This window comes from Amblyomma americanum, chromosome 5 (assembly GCF_052857255.1).
Source record: "Amblyomma americanum isolate KBUSLIRL-KWMA chromosome 5, ASM5285725v1, whole genome shotgun sequence".
Classification (NCBI taxonomy): domain Eukaryota; kingdom Metazoa; phylum Arthropoda; class Arachnida; order Ixodida; family Ixodidae; genus Amblyomma; species Amblyomma americanum.
In genome coordinates, this window is record NC_135501.1 from 59,178,736 (window position 1) to 59,198,825 (window position 20,090).

At 44.6% G+C, this 20,090-nt stretch overlaps 1 protein-coding gene and 1 non-coding gene across 4 annotated transcripts; both read right to left on the reverse strand.

Annotated features, from left to right (window-relative positions):
- Positions 1–191: 191 nt before the first annotated feature.
- LOC144132483 (sulfotransferase 1C3-like) lies at positions 192–15,770 on the reverse strand. 3 transcript variants are annotated; one of them, XM_077664928.1, is made up of 3 exons: positions 15,545–15,770; positions 4,626–4,853; positions 192–1,571 (listed from the first exon to the last, which is right to left on the reverse strand). In XM_077664928.1, the coding sequence occupies exons 2-3, from the start codon at positions 4,845–4,847 to the stop codon at positions 858–860; spliced, it is 936 nt and encodes a 311-aa protein (XP_077521054.1). In that variant the 5' UTR covers positions 4,848–4,853; positions 15,545–15,770; the 3' UTR covers positions 192–857. The 3 variants fall into 3 exon arrangements, with proteins under 3 accessions (XP_077521054.1, XP_077521055.1, XP_077521053.1); XM_077664929.1 differs by lacking the exon at positions 15,545–15,770 and adding an exon at positions 11,191–11,322 and having other exon boundaries at positions 192–1,427; XM_077664927.1 differs by lacking the exon at positions 15,545–15,770 and adding an exon at positions 11,191–11,313.
- Positions 1,888–1,961, reverse strand: TRNAS-UGA (transfer RNA serine (anticodon UGA)). Its single transcript has one exon. It is a non-coding gene; the product is annotated as a tRNA-Ser (tRNA).
- Positions 15,771–20,090: the final 4,320 nt, after the last annotated feature.

A 20,090-nucleotide genomic window follows, 5' to 3' on the forward strand; every position in this document is an offset into this window, starting at 1 on the left:
CTCTGGCACTGCATGTGCCACTTGTTAAGTAATCTTATTAGAGCGTTAGCTCTACTTACCGGCAAATTCGAAAAAGGACTCATGCCTGTATTTTGACCATCCAGATCAGCCAAGGTCAAACGGAACTTGGTTGATTTCGCTACTGTTTAGCTATGTGTCTGAGCCTAGTATATGACACGTGATCAACCATGATCAGAATAAGGATCTTTATTTCTCGGAAAATAATACAGAAAATGCAGGATAATCATCTGCATCCTTAGGCGCTGTGACTAGTGATGGATCCATTGCCTGACCTCATAACTACTAAGTAAAAAAATAAGCAATGTCGACATTTAAAGCTTTTCTCTCAGCATTTCCGTTTTATTGTTGCTACTTTTAATGCCATTGACTTTAATTTTGATTTTTTAAAACCAAAATATAACTGCAAGTTTCATAATTCTGTGAACGCCCACAAGCCTGACCATCCGTCGGCAGCTAGCGCTATAGTGCATCCCTTTTTTTGTGTATTATTGTTTCTTCTATGAAATTTCTATTTCCTCGTGTTGCATTATTTATTTCATGTTGGTGTAAGCTCGTTGTGCCATAGGTGGAGTGGAAGGCAGTTATTCTGTTTATTTTTCCTTAGCTGCCCGCCATCTAACGAATGTCTCTTTTGTACACATTGTTCTTGCTCCTCTAAGGAGCGCACTAAACTATTTCTTTAGCAAGATAAAGTGTCCTCGGCTCCACCGACGCACTTCACATGGGGTAAAAAAAAACGCTTTCGTTGACCACAAACTGCCGCAGAAGATATACCCTCATCTCATAAATGGACAAATTGGGGGCTATCAAAGTGGTTTATAATTATCCCTAGTAAATTAATCGTCGCTCTTCCATAGGTTCATGACGTCACACCCGGCCCCAGCCACAGCTTTGATTCGCTCCTGCATCCGCTTCGCCATTTCTGGTGTCAACATGGAGTCCCCAATAACCCCCTGCTGATAGCCTTTGGCCTTTTTAGCGAACAGCTTCCCGTACGCCTCCGAGTTTCCAGCTTTCTGGAGTCGCTTGACCCACTCCGGTTTTCCCTCGTCAGAAATGGCGGCGGCCTCCTGCATTCGCCGCTTGGTGTCGCTCTCGACGCATTCCCAGACACCCTCGTTCCGTGTTTCGGCGCAGATCTTCTCCAGCAGCCTCCTGCTGCGGCGCAGCTTCCGGCCGTACTCCCCGTCTACGTCCAGGAAGTCAGCGATCCTCAGCACCGTCGTCTTGTTCTCCTCGGCCAATTCCTGGTAAGTTAGGAACAGCACGTTGTCGTCGAACCTCCGGGCGTACCAGGAAGTAAGGCTGTCCAAGTAGTCACCGCACATGGCGCGGCCCTCGACGAAGTCATCGTAGAACCCTTCGAAGGTTTCCTTGGAGGCGTCTTTGCCCTGCGCGTTGAGCATCTGCTGGTAGAAAAATGCGCAGCAGTCGTACGGGTTGCTGGCGACGTAGATATATTTCGCGCACTCTGCGCGTGGAACGAGGCGGTAAGGCAGATGGGTTCGGATGCTTCCGGGCCTCGGCATAGCGTCGAGAGCTTCTGCCCCCTGCGAACACAGGCAGTGTGGATTTATTACAACTACAGATATATATATATATATATATATATATATATATATATATATATATATATATATATATATATATATATATATATATATATATATATATATATATATATATATATATTAGCAGACAAGGTGAAGGGAATGAGGGGCTCGTTTGACAAACATATTAAGGAAGCTAACAGTCATGGAAACCAAGGGGCATAGGGGAATGTTTTTAATCTTTCTTTTTTTTATTTGTAGTGCCAATCAATCGGTTTAAAGAAAATTACTTATAAAGCAGCAGAAAAAACAACCATGCCGCCGGTGGGCTCCGAACCCACGACCTCCGAATATCACGTCCGGTGCTCTTACCAACTGAGCTACGGCGACGGCTGTCCAATCTGCTGCTTTCGTGAGCACTCTCAAGGTTCGCTTAGACGCAGTAAACATAAATACCCACGAAAGCAGCAGATTGGACAGCCGTCGCCGTAGCTCAGTTGGTAAGAGCACCGGACGCGATATTCGGAGGTCGTGGGTTCGGATCCCACCGGCGGCATGGTTGTTTTTTCTGCTGCTTTATAAGTAATTTTCTTTAAACCGATTGATTGGCACTACAAATAAAAAAAGAAAGATTAAAGACATTCCCCTATGCCCCTTGGTTTCCGTGACTGTTAGCTTCCTTAAAAAGGACAGGCTCTGTCCAAAACGTCGACTCAAAATAAATCTATGGCTAAATGAAGCGTTTCAACTTTGAATATATATATATATATATATATATATATATATATATATATATATATATATATATAAGATGCGCAGGCGATTATAGAGCATCATGCGAGAAATCTGTATTAGCAGTCGTGATTGTACGTCTTCCATTTACGTTGATCAATTTCCTTATGCGTCTTTGAATTGGCTATCACCGTGGGTTTCTTTTGAACGGGGGCCTCAGAAGTGTGCAGGTGTGTCTGTGTGTTCCTTTTTAGAGGCGAGGGGGTTAGAACAGAGGTTCACTGGAGGTTAGAGGGTAGGGGTGGGTGGAGGGTGGATGTCGGTGGGTGTGCGGAACGTCATAGACGGAAGAAACATTTTTAATAGTGGGTGCAACCACCGAGGAGTGGCCCGAAAAAGGCACCTTCGGGGTGCGTAAATAGTAAGGGGAGGAGGTTACATACACGCGCACACGCATGCATGCACATACAAAAAGGCAGACAGACAGACAAACATAAAATATGTTTTCGTCAAAAAATGACTACACTGCAGCTCGTTAAAATGATCTTACTGCACTAATATTGTAATGAATTCGACACTGCTACCGACTGGATGCTGTTAATAAAGAAACACCGCGTTTGCGATTAACGTCTGCGATTTCGAAGGAGATGGGGATTCTGATAGGTCTGAATTATTGCCACCGTTGCAAAAGTCAAAGCATCCCTGATCTTGGTCTGCACATAGCTCTAGGTGAAGACGATGTGAAAGAGATCCATCTAGGGCTCTCTCGGGACGTTCCACTCGAATGTGGGGAACGGAACTCAACCATAGAAAGATCAGAATCTCGATTGATTCACCATTCAATTTTCCCCGACTCCAGTAACACTCTTGGCTTCCAGACTTTACCCCGTCGTGGTTGCGGATTTGATCCATCAGCCAATAAGGATTCATGTCCACCTTAGACTGTTAAAAACATATAAGGGCCATCTAATAAGTTTTGCATCCTGAAGTCTAAACTCTTCATCTCTAATTGAATAGAAAAATGCTACCTTCAAATGAAACTTTATATTCAAATTTCTCAGAAAAAGTGCTTTAGGTTTCTGGACACATTGAAATGGTAGAAGACGCCTGAGAACTTGCGGGCTGCAATAAGTTACTCTAAAGCAGCGTGGCGTCTTCGGGTTGTTTACAGAGAGAGGTGTTCAGTGTCTTGACAGCAGTCCTCAGATGAGGACCCTTTATAGAGAAGCCTGCGTGAAATGGGCCAGCGGATGTTGTTCCACGTATTGCGCTATTTATTGTAGTAAATATTTCAGAACCTCCTTATTCTGCTTGCAAAATTCCAATTCCATGGACGCGCAGAATCCTTCCCACTTCCAGCGAACGCAATGTTCAAATGCTCGCATGCTGTGAGAGAGGTGTTCTGGCCGTCGTGTCTTCTCTGCAGGCCAGGAGGGCTGCGGTCCTGACCCCTGTCCCTTCATCGGCACAATCCGGCTGTGCTTTATACAGCATAAGTGACTGATCATGAACAAGTTATTGCGAACGTATGGTGACATTAACGGTGGGTTTCGACGGCAAAGTTAAAAAATATGCTTGATTGAATTTACTGGACAGTGATGGTCTTGTTTTACTGCATTTTTTGAAGTGTTGCAAAGTTTTGAGCTGCGCGCTTTCCCTGCAGACTTTGGAGAATTTTTGGTTACGTCCGGGTTGAATTCGTCCACTAAAGATGCAGGCACTCGTCATGACAACAGTTGGCCTCACAGAAGTGAGGAGGTAAGTGTTGCGCCGGAGGACATGAGGATCTGGCATGTATTGCCTCATCTTGCTCAATGACGAAACGTCGCCTCGTAAGGTTTATGGCTGTATATAATTACAAACAAATAGGTCTAGCGTAGGCGTTTTATGTTTGGCAAGGATGTATCCAAAGACCAAAGCATCGTTCCCAGCAGCTGCGCCCATTCTACCACAATATGCAGGGATTTGAGCAGGGGTAGCTATGAGTTGTATCGCAGAAAATGGAGTATCCGAAACTTTCACTGACATGTAAAATCTTCCAACCGCATGAATTAGTTAATAATACATTCCAGGAGGCAGGCCAGGTGGTGGCGCATGCCTCGTATTTGCTTGCTATAAAACAACTCGACTTTGCGGCATTTCACTGCAGATATAAGACCATGTTCTTGACCTCCGTTTATCTCCTTTTCTGTCTATGTCCTGACCTCTTGCTATATTTGATCAAACCGCTCAATCAGACCAAAGGCGCCCACAAAATGTGTTCTGCAGTATAGTGTAACAGTAGTTATACAAATTACTACTTCGCTGACGATGCCTGTTTACCTGCATTTCGAGGTGCGGTAGGTGTCTTGCTCGCTCCAGAAGTGGAGCAGGCGGCGCCTTCTCGTGAAGGATGTGGTAGACTATAAGCTGTACCCACGTGCCCCCGCACAGGGGCAGGTCTGTGACGACGAAGACATCGTCCGGGCGAGGCTTGTACGAGAGCGCGGAGCGAATGCTGTCCTCCGGGTAAAACTTGCTCACGTTGCTCAAATTCTCCGGCATGGTTTCCTGGGAAAAGGTAAAATAAAATGAAAGATACTGACAAGAAGTCGAAAATTTTTGGGCCTTCTGTGGCGACAAATAGAGTTATAGGTCATGAACCCCTATGCAATTTTTAAGGGCGACCCACTCAGGCCTTCACGCTAAGCGGGATTACGTCAAAGCATGTGACATGACCTCATAGTTTAGCAGGTGACCCCTTAAGGGCGAATGATTTTTGACGTCGAAATTCTTTTCCACGCAGAAAAACGACGACAGTGGAAACCTCGAAAAACATCTTTGAAACAGCTGTTGTCGTAAACGTTTTGTTTTGAACAGTGAAGGAGAAAACAGACAAAAGAATTATTTTTTTAACAAAGCTCTTTTGGCGATAAAATTCCGTCATATTTATAAACATCCATTTCGGGACATTAACTCTTCGAGAGTTGCACGACAAAAACTAAATGTCCGGCGTTGGCAGCCGAATAGCGCTCGATAGGCACTTAGCGCTGCAGTGCAACCTACCTCCAGGCACAGAGACCAGTTTTAGGCGTTTGAGAGCTCAATGCGCATGAATGTTCATGCGCTATCGTCTTTTCCGCAATTTTCGCTACTAGCTCAGCTCTCTTCCATGACACATTGAAGCATTTCTCGGTCCCCTCGGTATGCACTGCACCTTTAGCCGGGACACGCCATCGCAACGATGCAGGTCACGGGAATGCCCTTTTTCATGCAGGCCGCACCGATATGGATCGCCTTGTCAACGCCGTTTTGCTATCAAGGCAGCCGTTGCAGTCTGGATCACTACTCTGACGTTTGGTGGGATACCGTCAACACGCCCAACAAAACCAACGCCGTGCCTTACCATCGTCTTTAACCCCGGACTGCTTCCACATCTGGCAACCGAGTGCTACGCTAAGCGTGGCAACTTCGAAAGGACTACAAATACCGTCGTCTTACTGGAGTCACTCGGGGCACGCCACCGCAACGATGCAGGTCACGAGAATGCCCTTTTTCATGCATGTTTGTTATTTACCTGATTCAACTTGCATACGCTCTGGTAATGCATTTTTGATAGCAGTGTCGTACCCCATCGACCCTACGCATTGCTTTCGAAGAATACTGTGCATATCATGTTACCAGTGTATCAACGCATATGTCTCTTGCCTTCTGTTAGTGTTCGCTGGGGACGTCGAACTGAACCCCGGACCCACAGTAGATAGTAACCCTCAACCGTCAATCGAATCAATTTCTCAGGCCATATCCCGCATTGAACTTTCTCAAAATACTATATTAAGTGAACTAGCGCTGCTTCGCGCCACTCAGTCGAAAGTTGAGGATTCGATTTCCAGCCTTTCTTCCAGAGCTGATGCCCTAGAAAAAGTCTCCGAAACAAATTAGTTAGGCGGCTCAGGCTCTGTAGCCGATTCAGATGTGGCTAAACTTTCCTTAGATATTAAGCTACCTTCGGACAAATGTGACGACGCCGAGAATCGTCTCCACCGGTCAAATTTGCTGTTCTTCGGAATAGAAGATGAACAAGAGGAAATGTGGTCACAATCTGAATCGCGCATCATTTCATTCTGCTCCCAGAAACTTGATATCGCAATTGATAGGCAAGATATTGAGCGCGCTCACAGACTTGGTCATTTCCAGTCGGGGAAGAACCACCCTATCATAGTCAATTTCACGAGATTTAAAGACAAAGCGCGAATCCTTTTCACCAGCTCGGCGATTAAAGACACGTCGTTCAGAGTCCGAGAAGACTACTCTGCACGTGTACGCTTGGCAAGGAAAAACCTTTTTTCATATGTTCTGCAGAGTTCAAACTCATTCAAAATCCGCTTTGATAAGCTAATTATTAACAATAAACAGTTTGTGTATGATGCTGGAACCGACTCCGTAACCGAACAAACTTCATAGCACTCACTGCCGTCGCAGAAGCTGTTGATTCGCCAACCTTTGCAAACTTCTGAGCGCGCCTCCCCTGCCCTAAGAGACGAATCAGTATCAGTTTTACTAACCAATATCCGAAGCTACTTCTCAAAGAAAGACACCGTTGAAGCTATTTTGGATGACAACAGCACCGATATCGCGATCTTTACCGAAACATGGCTCGCCCCTGATATACAGAATGAAGAGCTATTGCAAGATAAGCAATCTTTCGATTTTTTCCGGTGTGATAGACCTGGGCACAGGGGAGGCGGCGTGATGGTCCTCGTTAAGCGTACCTTGGTTTCTTCTGCTCTTGAAATCACTAGCAATAGCGAAATCCTTTGTCTGAACGTTTCACTTGGTCATCGCACTAATATTATCATTGCCTGCTCCTGATTCTGATCACTCCTTTATTGAATACTTAGGTACCATTCTTTTTCACATGAAAAACCAGTTTCCCTCCGAGAACCTTATAGTTTGCGGTGATTTTAACTTTCCAGACATCGATTGGGAGAACCTAAGTGCAGACTCACGCCATTCCAGAGATTTTTTGGATCTTATTCTCTCGTTTAACCTCTCTCAAACAGTCAGTTTTCCTACTCGTGGTAGTAACACCCTAGATCTTGCTCTTGTCTCACATCCAGATTTAATCCAGTCATTGTCATCCTGCGATGGTCTTAGCGATCATAACATAGTGCTGTCCAACTTATCGACAACGTTCAGTAAAATACATTCGTGATTACAGCAAAGCCGATTTTTCCAAAATCAATGATGAACTGGCTGAATTTCTTCCCCACTTTGCACAATCCGCTCCTAATAGGTCTGTTGATGATAACTGGCGTTTGTATAAAGAAACAATTATCTCTCTAATTGACTCATATGTACCCCTTGTCTGCATTCGTGGTGATGCCGGCAAACTATGGTTTACAATTTCCATAAGAAAATTATGTAACAAGAAATAACGGTTATTCGGGGCAGCTAAGAGCTCGAACTCAGCTCTTAAATGGGAAAACTACTTAAGCTGTCTGCATAATTATACCAGGTTGCTCAGGAGCACCAAACATAAATTTTACGACAAGGACTTACTTGACATCCTCCGAAATAACCCAAAAAAGTTCTGGTCTTTGTTAACTCCTAACCATAGCGGGTCACATAATATCACTTTATTAGATCCCGACGGCTCTCACGTTCTAAAGGAGCTCCGTTCAGACGTAATGAACGAGTACTTCTCGTCGGTTTTCACACAGGAACCGGTTGCAAATATTCCTTTAGTGCGCAGCTTAAATTTTCCTCAAATGGCGCCAATTGAAATCTCTGTTGATGGGATAAGTAAATTAATAGATAACTTAAAGGTATCAAGTGCCCCTGGGCCCGACAACATATCTGCCAAAATTCTTAAAGGTACAAAACTAATATCCAGCCGTATCCTACAAATAATTTTTACGCAGTCTATTTTCATTGGCCAAATCCCGTCCGAGTGGAAGTTAAGCAGAGTTGTACCCACCTTTAAGGCAGGAAACCGCTCCGATCCGTCCAATTATCGGCCTCTCTCGTTAACGTGCATTGCATGCCAGCTCATCGAACATATAATTTACTCTCGCATTGCAACGCACCTAGATAATAATTCCTTTTTCTTCTCTATACAACGCGGATTTCGTTCTGGTTATTCATGTGAAACTCAGCTTTTCGAATTCACGACTGACCTCCACTCAAACCTAGACTCATCCCTTCAAACAGTCATAATTTACGTCGATTTTTCTAAGGCTTTTGACCGCGTTCCCTACCAGCGCCTCATGACTAAACTTTCCTGCCTGTCTCTGCACCCACTATTATTATCATGAATTCACTGCTTTTTAACTAATCGTTCGCAATACACCGTCATTGATAGTCATCCTTCCGCCGCTACAAATGTTACCTCTGGAAATGTTATCAGTTCTTGGCTCGCTTCTGTTTTTAATCTTTATTATTGACCTTACCGCTGGAATTTCGTCATCCATTCGTCTTTTCGCAGATGATTGTGTTCTCTACCGTCGTATTTGTTCTAACAGTGATCAGTTTCTGCTGTAGGATGACTTAAACTTAACCCAAAACTGGTGCTCTACCTGGCTCATGAAGTTGAATGTGGCTAAATGTAAGTTTATGCACGTGTTCCGGAAACGATCTAGCTTGCTCTACTCATATTCGCTAACCTCGACCGTGCTATCGAAAGTTGAATCTTACTGGTATCTTGGCACCGAAATAACTAGTAATCTGAACTTGTAAAAGCACATCAAGTCACTTGCTGCACGTGTTTCCAAATCACTAGGCTTCATTAGACGATCTCTCACATTTTCTCCGCCCACGGTTAGACTAATCGCATATGAAACATTCATCCGTACTAAACTTGAATACGCATCGACTATTTGGAACCCCCATCAAGAATACCTAATCCAGGCGTTAGAAGCAGTCCAAAACCGAGCTGCTCGTTTCATAACATCCAAATATGATTCTCGGCTGAGCGTTACTAATATCAAATCTTCCATTGGTCTAACCCCCCTGTCATCACGACGTAAGATAGCAAGACTTTGCCTATTTCACAAACTTTATTATAATTTCCCGCAATTACGTGAGAGCCTTATTCTGCCCCCCTTGAGATCCTCCCGACGTTTGTTTATTTGCAACAGTGTTCTGCGTATTCATGGTACCACTAAAGCTTTCAATTATTCATTTTTGCCAACTGTTATATCCGAGTGGAATGTACTCCCTGCCGATATAGTCAATGAACCCAACTTAGTAAAATTTAAAAACTTATTGACTGCTTATTTCTCTCCTAAATTCCTATTGAATGCCTTTTATTTACCTATTTATTATTTTGGTAATTTGAATGCGTTTACTGTGTTTATTTGTGCTTGCCATTTATATTTGTGTTCTATCTTTGTGACCCGTTATTACCATTTGTTCCCCCTCCCCCCTTATGTAATGCCCCATTGGGGCCTTTAAGGAAAAATAAATGATGATGACGATGATGAAGATCTGCTTTCTTCTGTTCAGTGAAATTAGCCATGTAAAAAATGGGTACAGACGAAGTTTTTGAGCGACCATTGTTTTTTGCCCTTCCGAGCCCGGTAATCAATAATATGAGCAATATCGGCCGTGCGCAGCGTGAACAATTAATTACAAACAATTTTCGTACCAGCGGTTTCGGTCTCGGTCGGCGCCAGCACAGCCGTCAAGGTCGACCGACCGCCCTGGACTACCGCAATACTGATGACGGTGGTTTCGCCGACAAGCACTAGTTGTTCCTGAGAACAACCACAGCACTCGATAACGTAGCAATAATATGGGGAAGCGCACCTCGGCGTCACACGGTGTGCACATGGAAATGCTGAGTGGCTTCTCGGAAAACATTCAAAATCATATTATGTTCCACTCAACGCCTGGGACTTGAACCTGTTAGAGGTTTCAGACAGGGGTTAACTCAAAAGGGAGGAAGAAGTACGCAGGCAGGCCGTGAGAGCACGAAGATTTATAACACAAAGTTTTACCACATTGTACAGGTGTTATGAAGGACTCTGCGCTCAGGTCTTCGTCCAACAATTTGTCTTTTTCGTCTTGATGTGTTTGCAGTACTTCCTCTTGTGTGCTTAAAATTGGCTAGTATGTCGGAATTGTGTCTAGGCAAAACAAACCTAGAGCTTTCTTTTTGCTACTACTTTTAGTAATTAACGGTTTTAGTCCTGGCAGTCGCGCGTAACCAGGATGGCAGCTAGCACAAACTTTGCATGTTGAATGTTCACTCCGAGAAGAGCCGTATACTTTGCTCTGCCTCAGTGACGTTTGTAAGATTGTGTGATTGTCGGAGGGGACTTGTTCTTTGGTGAGTGAGCTGTAGCGGAAAGATGAATGGGCGGATGAGATACTGCAGTGTTTCGAGTGGAATGTATTTCTTCTCCGGCAGGGAGTGCTTGCTGCTCGATTGGTAGCTGTACGGACCAGCCAGTGTGATGTTTCGTTTCCAAGCATTTGCTATGACTGCGAATCCAGTAATTTGGTGCTGTCTTTCCTTGTGTTTGACGAACACCGTGGCTGCTGGCTGCTAAGAGGGGTAGTACATTGTTTAGAGTGCTACTTTACGCTTCTTTTCTATACGTAATTATGGTTTGAGAAAGAATGCCTTTGTTCAACGAGAGCCAGCTGTTTAAATACTTCCTCTTTGGCTACAGTCTCAGCTTTCCCTCTGGTTCTTGCGTCTGTTATGTCAATGACTGTTTTCATTATTTGTGTCTATGTAGTGTGCTCTTGCTATACCAGGTTGTCATCATCGAAGTGGTTATGAGAGCCGCGTTCACAAACTTGGGTAATAGAAAGCTTGGACCTCTAGATGAGCAGCATGTGAAGCTGCTGCCTAGGAGCCCTTAAGTGATCCTATATCAGCTGCGGGTCCACTACTGACCATCGTGTGTGGGATGGCAACTCGGAGCATCTTGTATCAAGAATGGGCAGCGCGCCTCTCAGATGGGCAAAACTTCGCAGAAGTCGTCTCCGAGCAGATTCACAGCCGCCAAGACGGTCCAGAAGCCTGCCCGGCAATTGTTCTCTGAAAGTTTCCCAGCAGCCACGCACACAGCAGGTTCAGTCGACAGTTCATTCGAACCCCAAGGGATTGTCTTTAAGCTCCCGCCTATTGCGTCCCTCTTACTGACCTGTTGAAGAGACAGCTGCCCGCGTTAACGTCACTGGTCGGAGCGGGATGAGCAAGCCACAAAAACGTGGATAATTTAAGGTAAATTTGCTTCACTAAGTGAAGGGTTAGGGCTTGATAAAGGGCTTTGCGCATTTCGGGCTTTACCACCTCGGCGATTCCCGAGGGTTGCAAAGTATAGAGTTGATCAGACGTTCCCAGGCCACAGCGTATGCTTCTGAACAATACAGTCGGCCAGTTACGGCAGTTTTGAAGCTAGTAAGGCCGACTATCAAGGCCGATGAGGCACCTCTGCACCCTTCACAAATTTCGGTTTCGGGGGTATTGGAAGATGCCCCTTTAAACTGCTAAAATAAAACCCTCTGACCTGGGGACTTCTGACCAACCCTGTAGCTAGTAAACAACATCGCTGGTCGGCTGACTTGAAGCTAGAGGGTCTTTTAAATTCTTGATTTTTAGTTGCTTGATTTCTCTATCTAGGTGAAATTTGTTACCAGCTGATGGTGTTTCTAAAGAAGATCGGCCCTTTCGAGTGCACAACAGATAGCGACTGTTTCTTGAGCTAAGTGAAGTTTCTCGCGACGTCGCGCCGGATACCAGAAATTCTAGACAAGACCAATTTTCAGCTGGAAGTTGTTTGTGAACACAGTTTTCTTCGCATATCATAAGACTGCACCATAACAATTAATAAATCGACATATCTCTTCTCTGAACTGTCATAGGTTTCCGATTGTTAATGCAAAAAATGCACCCCTCTGGTTTTCTGAGCATACTTAAATACTCGGTGCACGCGCAGGGCATACTTTCAAAGCCAGCTCTTGCTGTACATGGAACGATTAGGCCATTCCCATCAGTGTCCACAACCGTGCCTGACAATAATCATGGTCGCCTTGCAAACAAAACTGATGTACAGGAAAGTACGTGCCATTCTCTGGTTCCGAACCATTCGCTACGGTGGACGTCCAATCTTGCGTGAAAAAAATGGTATGGCCATAATTGCTGTGATTTCTTAATGCACTATATACGGTAACGAACGTGGCATTGCTCATGCAAGATCTTGCCTCATCATGCATGAGCTATATTAGGCAGTTACAGATCCGAAATGCATTCCAGTAGCTGGTGTTTGCCAGTAATGTTCACCAGCAGTCTTTATTGTCCATTGGTATGGCGGCAACCTTTGGTGACGCCTCTTCGTAGCCATTTCCGAACTTCATTTTATATCTTCGGTTGCAAGCTTCCCTCTTGCTTCTGGTCTTACATGTTGGGTCTTTCGTCGGCAACAGTATGAATTCGCTGTTTTGCAACCGAGCGGCTGAAAACTCGTAGACTTAGATTAGCTCCTTCTGATCTCGGTTGGTAATGTTGGCAATGAGGAAGACAACTTTGAGCCCTAGATCGCTTCTCTGTCGCCTTAGATTCGAAATGTCCATGACTTTCGAACCGAGCAACGGAAAGACGGAAATTTCAACACACTCCCCGCCGCCGTTGCCACACATGGGCTTGGAATCTCAGGAAAGTTTTATTATTGTGACGAAGACCTACTCGACCTCATCTGTCGCATTATAGCGTTCTGAAGAGCGTCATGAAAGAGGACGACACTTAGTGTCTAATTTCGCAAGGCTTAAGACTCAATTGACTCAAAACTCAATAGGGGTGAAGAATGTTTCTGCTGGCCGAAGGTGCGTAAGACAGCTCTAATGCGTGTAACCAGTTGCGCGTAATGCCAGTGCGACATGCATTCTACCGCTGCTGCACGGGGTGTGGCGCCTCCATGAGCTCCGTGGAAGCAGTCGAAGCTGACTTCCTTCCGAAGTCCCACTGCAAACTCTAGATACTTTTCTACGTCGGTTACCTCTACCGCGAGTGTGAGGCGGCCGTTAAACTGTTCGGTTTCATGAAGCAAGTGCCCTTGCCTACGCCGCACTTTGTTGTGGACTCCTGCGAGTTGCAATCAGTGACGGCGGCGGCCACATCCCTTTTGATGTCTCGAAAGAGCCCCTTCGTTGGTGCCCTCCTGATTGCAGACAGGCATACGCAAACAAATGGTCCCACCGAGCGTACGGAAGGACTACTGCTCACCCCCATTTTTTTCCACTTACTTGACAAGGATGTTGTTGCGTGCTGGTTGGTTTTATATGCCAGAAAAGATCAACGCGGTCACAGCTAGGACGAAGGAGACGAAAGACACAGGCGCTGACGAACAAGTGGCGGTACAAGCGTCTGCAGCCTGTCCATTGACCAGCGTACAAAGAAGACCGCATATCCGGAAAAGTAGTACTCACGCCTTTCACTAAGCAATTTTTCCAGTACCGTTACCTAATCTTTCAACCACATTTTTAAACCTTTTTATTGCACTTCTAAGGAATAAGATTTGTCGCCCATCCTTCGAATGCCTCGTACTTTGTTGATCTCTTTTGCACCAGTTACTCATCCAATAGTTTGAAACCATCGCATTTTGGTGAAGTTGATCGATTTTATTCACCCTTTGCACCGCCCCTTACGATGGCTCAGGTGATAAGATACCTGAAGAGTACATGTTGCGTCTGCATTTTCGAATAAACTTCAGTTGTCATTCAGTACCTGCGGCGTTCACCTTCCTCGTCCTGTGCCTGCGCTGTTGCTTTGTATTTCTATATATGTTATTTATTTATTTCTTCGTTCCCCAAAGGTCCACAAGAGACATTACATGAAGGGTGGGCTGAAAAGGCAAATAGCAAGAATACAGATAATCTTCGCTGGCGGTTTTGAATTTGCTGAATTCGATGAAGGTTGCCCCTTCGGATAGAAGGTAATTGAAGTCTCGGGCTATTTTGAGGAAAAAAGGCTGGTGATATGTTTCGGTGCGGCCTTTCACAGGGTAGACGGCGTTAGGGTGACAATTACGGGAAATGCTATGTACGCGTGTGATAGGAATAACTTCGTGATTAAATGTATGGTAAAATTTAAGATGTAAGGAAAGACGGGCGATACTGCGACGACAGGTCAATGTGAAAGATTAAGCTGCAACTTTAGTGCGGATATGCTAGTTTGATATGAAAAATTAGAACAAATGAATCTTGCAGTGTGTTTCTGCACGGCTTTGAGCGTGTCAATGAGGTTAGCAAGGTAAGGATCCTAGGCGGCGCATGCAAATTCCAATTTCGGCCGCACAAATGCTAAGTAAGCAAGCAATTTTATGAAACGTGGTGCTAAGGCAAGGTTACGGCGCAGGTACACTAAATCTTGATTAGCTGAATTATAGTTACATGGTGAACGTGTTGCGACAAAGTTAAATTTTTACTTAAATGTATGCCGAGGTATTTATAAGAATCTACTCATTTAATGGGAAGGTTGTTAATTGTGTAAATTGCATCCTGGTGGTTGCACCGGCGGTGGAAGGCAAGAAGGGAAGTTTTAGCAGAATTCAACAGATCGGAACAAGAGCGACAACATCCTCCGTTTCACCGCGTATACGTTTTGAGCGCAGCTACACATTAGACGGTCGGCCACAGTTCGGCTCCGTTAATGCACACGTATAGACCTTGATACAGCCATAGGGACCATCTTTATATTCCTCACTGCACGCCATTGCTGCAATTCCGAGACCTTCTAATGAACCTAATCGCCTTGGTGGACTCTGAAGCCTCGCGTCACATGAGTGCTCCAAAGCACTCAACGTCGCCACGTCACTCATGCTCTGGGTTATTCGCTCTGGATACAACGGCTCAGTACGATGTATGGCTACACCAAGAAAACTTTTGTACCTCTTCACTGGACCTTATTTTATTGTGTACCGAATCAGTAGCCTTAATTACTTGGCAGTGCGTGTAACAGGCGGTTCGGACATTTAGCGACGTCACTAACTTTTCTAGGTGACGTCTCCCAATTGAAGTCTTCATTCCCTTGAGAGACCGAATCGTTAAGGCCGCTAGGAGAGGATTTTGATAGATGGGACAAATAATATCCATGAATCTCGCGGAATAAAATAACGACGTTCCCTACAGTTTTTATTTGATTTGTTCTTTTATTGCACATATTTGTGCTTAGCGTTCCCCGTCGTATATAATAAACCCGCCGCAACTATTAATAAGAAGACAGAGGAAAATTACGCTAACTGCGACAGTACCTGATCTGCGATGTCCCTCAGTCGATAACTGCGAAGGGCGTGATGCTTATTAGATGGCTGTAGAACAACTGCGACGCCGCTGCTGTCTGTCCTTCGCAAATGCGTGTAGGTTAAAAAAAGTGCGTTTCCACGATGGGGGAAGAGAACAACGTCAAGAGAACGGGACAGAACTTCTATAAAACGCACTGCGTTGACGCAGGTGTCTGACAATGGCAGGAAATGAAGCGGGTGAGGGGAATGGTGAGAGAGGCTGGAGGGCCCCGTCACTGAGGAAGTCGTCGGACTGCGACAAGAGAAGAATGTGTGCAACGGTGGATGTACAGCTCGTTTGCTGCACACGTGGGCACTTTTCTGCTCTTGTTTCTGGCGACGCCTTTTCTTTCTAGCTTGCTGCTGGCGCTGTAGATATCGATGGCCGTAACATGGTTGAAGGACGTGCTGTCTCATTGGTGGAGGCAATCGAAAGCGGGAAAAAATAATTTGTGCAAGTTATAAAAAAAGATCTCATGACGGCTTTTGAAAAAGCGATGCTAAAACATGTCTGCGAGTGTTATATGTTGTTCAGGGTTCTCCTGCGCAAGATACTGATGGTACAGGTATACGAAAAATTAAAGCGAAAAAAATATTTAATTCAAGGGTGAGGTGAGATTGGATGTGTTACAACCGACGTATTTGCTTTCCCAATCAATCAAAATTTTCACCAGCGCTGTAAAGGCATGGTGGCAACAGGAAAAAAATTAATAAGTGTCACAAAGGTGTGTAAAGATATGATCATGTGTGTGATATTTTTAGTGCTCGTACTCGGGGAAAAATGAACACGAGCATAAAGAATACTCTATATGACAAAACGGATGTACGCGCGCATTCCGAAAACTCAAAAATATAATGGTGCACACTGGAAATAGTCTCGAGAAAAATTCCGACCGCCCTTATTTTTTAGCATGCATCATAGCTCGTCATGAACTCACAGCGAGCGCTCAGCAACAATTTCGCATTGTCACTGAGGCACGTTGATTGGTTTTGACTCGATGGTGACTAGTTTAACATGAAAGCTACCCTACTAGCGACAATATTTGATGCAATAAAAGGGTGTTTTTGTCTCTAAAAAATGCACATATGAAACAGATAGCCCGTAATACGGAGAACAAGGTTTACAGGACAAATGGTTTCAGCCTTAAAAGCTCGTAAAGCATATCCTCAGTAAGGAAAGCGGCGAGATAATTTTCTGTGACGCAAGAAAGGCTTCGACACTAAAGGCGCTGGTTCGTAAGATGTCCTGAATTAAGATAAAAAATTTGAAGATATTGTGAGCACCGTGCATGACCATAATCTTCATTTGTCTATATTCATCATCATCTCCCATCATCGTCGTCGTCGCGAACGTCATTGCTACGGGTGGCAATAAAGCCTGCACCGGGTAGATGGCGACCAAACCAAGAGCCAGCTCCACCAAGTGCGAGACCGAGAACGCCCGAAGCTGGCCTCATTGCCACCCGCAGCAATGACGTTTGCGGCGAAGACGACGATGGGAGATGGTGATGAAGATAGGCAGATGAAGATGAGGGTCACGCAGAATGCTTACAATATTTTAAAAGCTCGAAAAAAAATGTTTTCTCCTCCTTTTTTTGAAAAATGCGAAATTATTTTAAATAAGCGAGAACATTTTAGATTAAGCGCATTTAGGTCGAATGTTTTAGGGGAATCCCCCAAGGTGGAGTAGATTTGTAATAAGAGAGAAATTACTCATTGGCATCAACCCAAGCGCAGCCATACGGCTACAAAGCAGAGCCATACAGCTTTCTCAGAAACTTTGCAGTTAAATAAAAATTCTTTCTGGTCCGGGGTTTGAACCCGGAATCGACGCTTCACCGGAGCAGTCGCGCTACCAGCTCAGCTTAACGGGACGACAAGCTTATGGTATGGAGAGAGCGAATTCATCAATAACTAGAAGTGGGAACAGTGTTGGTCAAATGTTTTAGGGGAATTCTTTGTGGCCGTATGGCTGCGCTTTGGTAGATGCCAATGAGTAATTACCCGCTTATTAAGCACATTTGTTTTGAAACTGGAATATAGTGAATAATTATATTTTTGCGCCAAAACAAAGGATCTACGAAGTGTTTTCACGAAGAGATGGTGACACACTGCATTCAGTACACTCGACGCAAAGCACTAGGGCCACTGTGATCAGTTACTGCAAAGTAAGAAACTGCTTACTCGTCCGCGTTCTCCTGCTTGATTTGCCAATGCCGGTAATCGGGTTTTTGGACGCGCTCTACCGCAAGTCAGTTGCGCAACTTCGTATGCCAATTACCAAACTTCGACCAGCTTCTTCGTTTCGAGATGACGCTGATGAAGCGGGAGTACGGGGTAGCCGACGCGCGACAGACGTCCGCGGTTATTTTTTTTCGAAAAGTGTGTAATGAGGCATAAGCTCAAAAAAGAGGAAGGAATGCAGGAGATAGAAAGTTAAAAGGAGGAGCGAAGACCCGTTGCGCAGAGGTAGTCGCAGAGGTTGCTGATGAAATTATTGTTCATAGCCCACTTCACTTAGTCACTTTCGCGGTTCCACCGCTGGTGGCCACCTCCCAGAGGAGCCGTTTTCTAATAGCAGCCGTCGCTGGGCACGTCCACAACAAGTGCCGCACATCACAAATGTCCAGTGCAGCGCCACAGTTAGGGCACCTGTCAGGTGCTGGCAGATCTTTTGCACGCCACCGATGACGGACAGATGGGGTCAGAGCCGCCCCTGCCCGCGTCCGGCGCACGGATACCTCTACCTGCCGAGTAAGACTACGGGGGAGAGGGTGGGAACACGCAGGAATTAGAGAGCGTGTTCTCTGGCGCAGAAATCGGGTGTCAGAAACATGGGAGAGGAACGGATCTGGGGGAAGAGGGGAGGAATGAATTTGCTACAAAGACCTTGCCACCAGCTGGACAGCAATCATATGTTTGTCAGACTCACAAACAGCTGATTTATACCAACTTTTAACGCCCGTATTGAAGTTACACTGCGCAGTATATTCCGTTTGGAAAATTTGCGATTCTTTTTCTTTTGGGAGATGCAAAAAACACCTTTTTCTCTAATTTTGAAAGGTTTTTTTTTTAGGTGCTCACATCGTTAGCCTTGACACAGGACTAAATATAGGGCTGATATAGACCAGGGGATAGCCAGGCAAGGCAGAGGTTATCCTTGATTTCTGACTGAGAACTTTGCACCACTGTGAAAAACGTGAAAATTACACTACAAAGCTGGAAAAAAAAATTAACTGCTCGGTGGAGCAAGATCTGTGACCCTAGTGGCACGATGTAAATTAGTGAGGAAACAATACGAGCAAGCGTACATTCTTTCTTTCCTTTTTTTTCTCGTGGCGACGTGTCAGCCGATGTGCGCCTCTGACATTTATATAGATAATCATCTGCAAGGCGCGTCCCATCTCATCCTGGGATGTATGTAAGAAAAAAAAAGAAGTAGTGTGACGTGGGCAGCCGAAACGAGGGAGGAGCTTTATATAGATTACAACAAAGTATTGAATTAGGGCAATAAAGACAATATAAAATTTTCATAAAATTTAATGAACTTGTCATAGAAACAACGTTTCCTCTTACTGAAATTGATGCAGAACAACTTTAGTAGAAATCAATCTGTGAACGTTGATGCGGATTTAATCCAAATGTTCCGAATACCTCCAGATAGTGTACCAAATCAGTTACAGTTTGTCCATACTGAAAAATTTGTCTCACCGTTAAACAACAGAACATAAGAACAGAAGTTAGAGCAGTAAGATGTCATTTATTGGATAAGGGGGTCGTTAAAACTCAGACAACTCAGAATTTTTTATTTACTTATGTACTAGCTGAAGACTTCGCTTCCCTTTAAACAACATAATGTACTAGGCTGCGTCTACTGCAGCAACAAAATCGCTATCCCAGGTCCTCGATTAGCCCCAGCCATGTCAAATATTTCCGGAAAAAAATGATATTGAAAAATTGTAAGATACAGTTACGAAAATATTAAAGGTAATGGTTCATTCTTCGAATGTGTAAAAAATCTATCGTTTAACTGTTTCCCGTGGTTAGTATTTAACAGCTAAGACTGCAACAATGCGGAACGCTTTTGTCGATATAAAGAACGTTAACAGAAAAACAAATGCACGATTGCCCTCGGGTAGACGGCGGGTATATTGGTTGTTATACTGAAATCTTATATTTATAAAAAATTGCTTTATTAATTACCTTCGCGCTCAAAATTGCTTTTGCCTAAAAATGTTGGGTATAACTTTGCCAGTGCAGCCCAAATATATTCTACTTTTCTTAACACATTCCTTCATTGCTCCCGGCGAAGTTCTATAGCGCTCTCGCTTATAGGGTATACCTGTATTTTCTTGATGTGCTAATCGCTGTCTTGCTGACATGCTACCCTGTTTCTCTTCTATCACCCGACAATACAAGCATGTAGGGAGCAAATTTAAGCTTTCGTCATTGCTGGTGGCTTCCCGCGACTCCGCCTCATTTTCCTGCAGGCCCCCAAAGTGTTCAAAGCGCGACA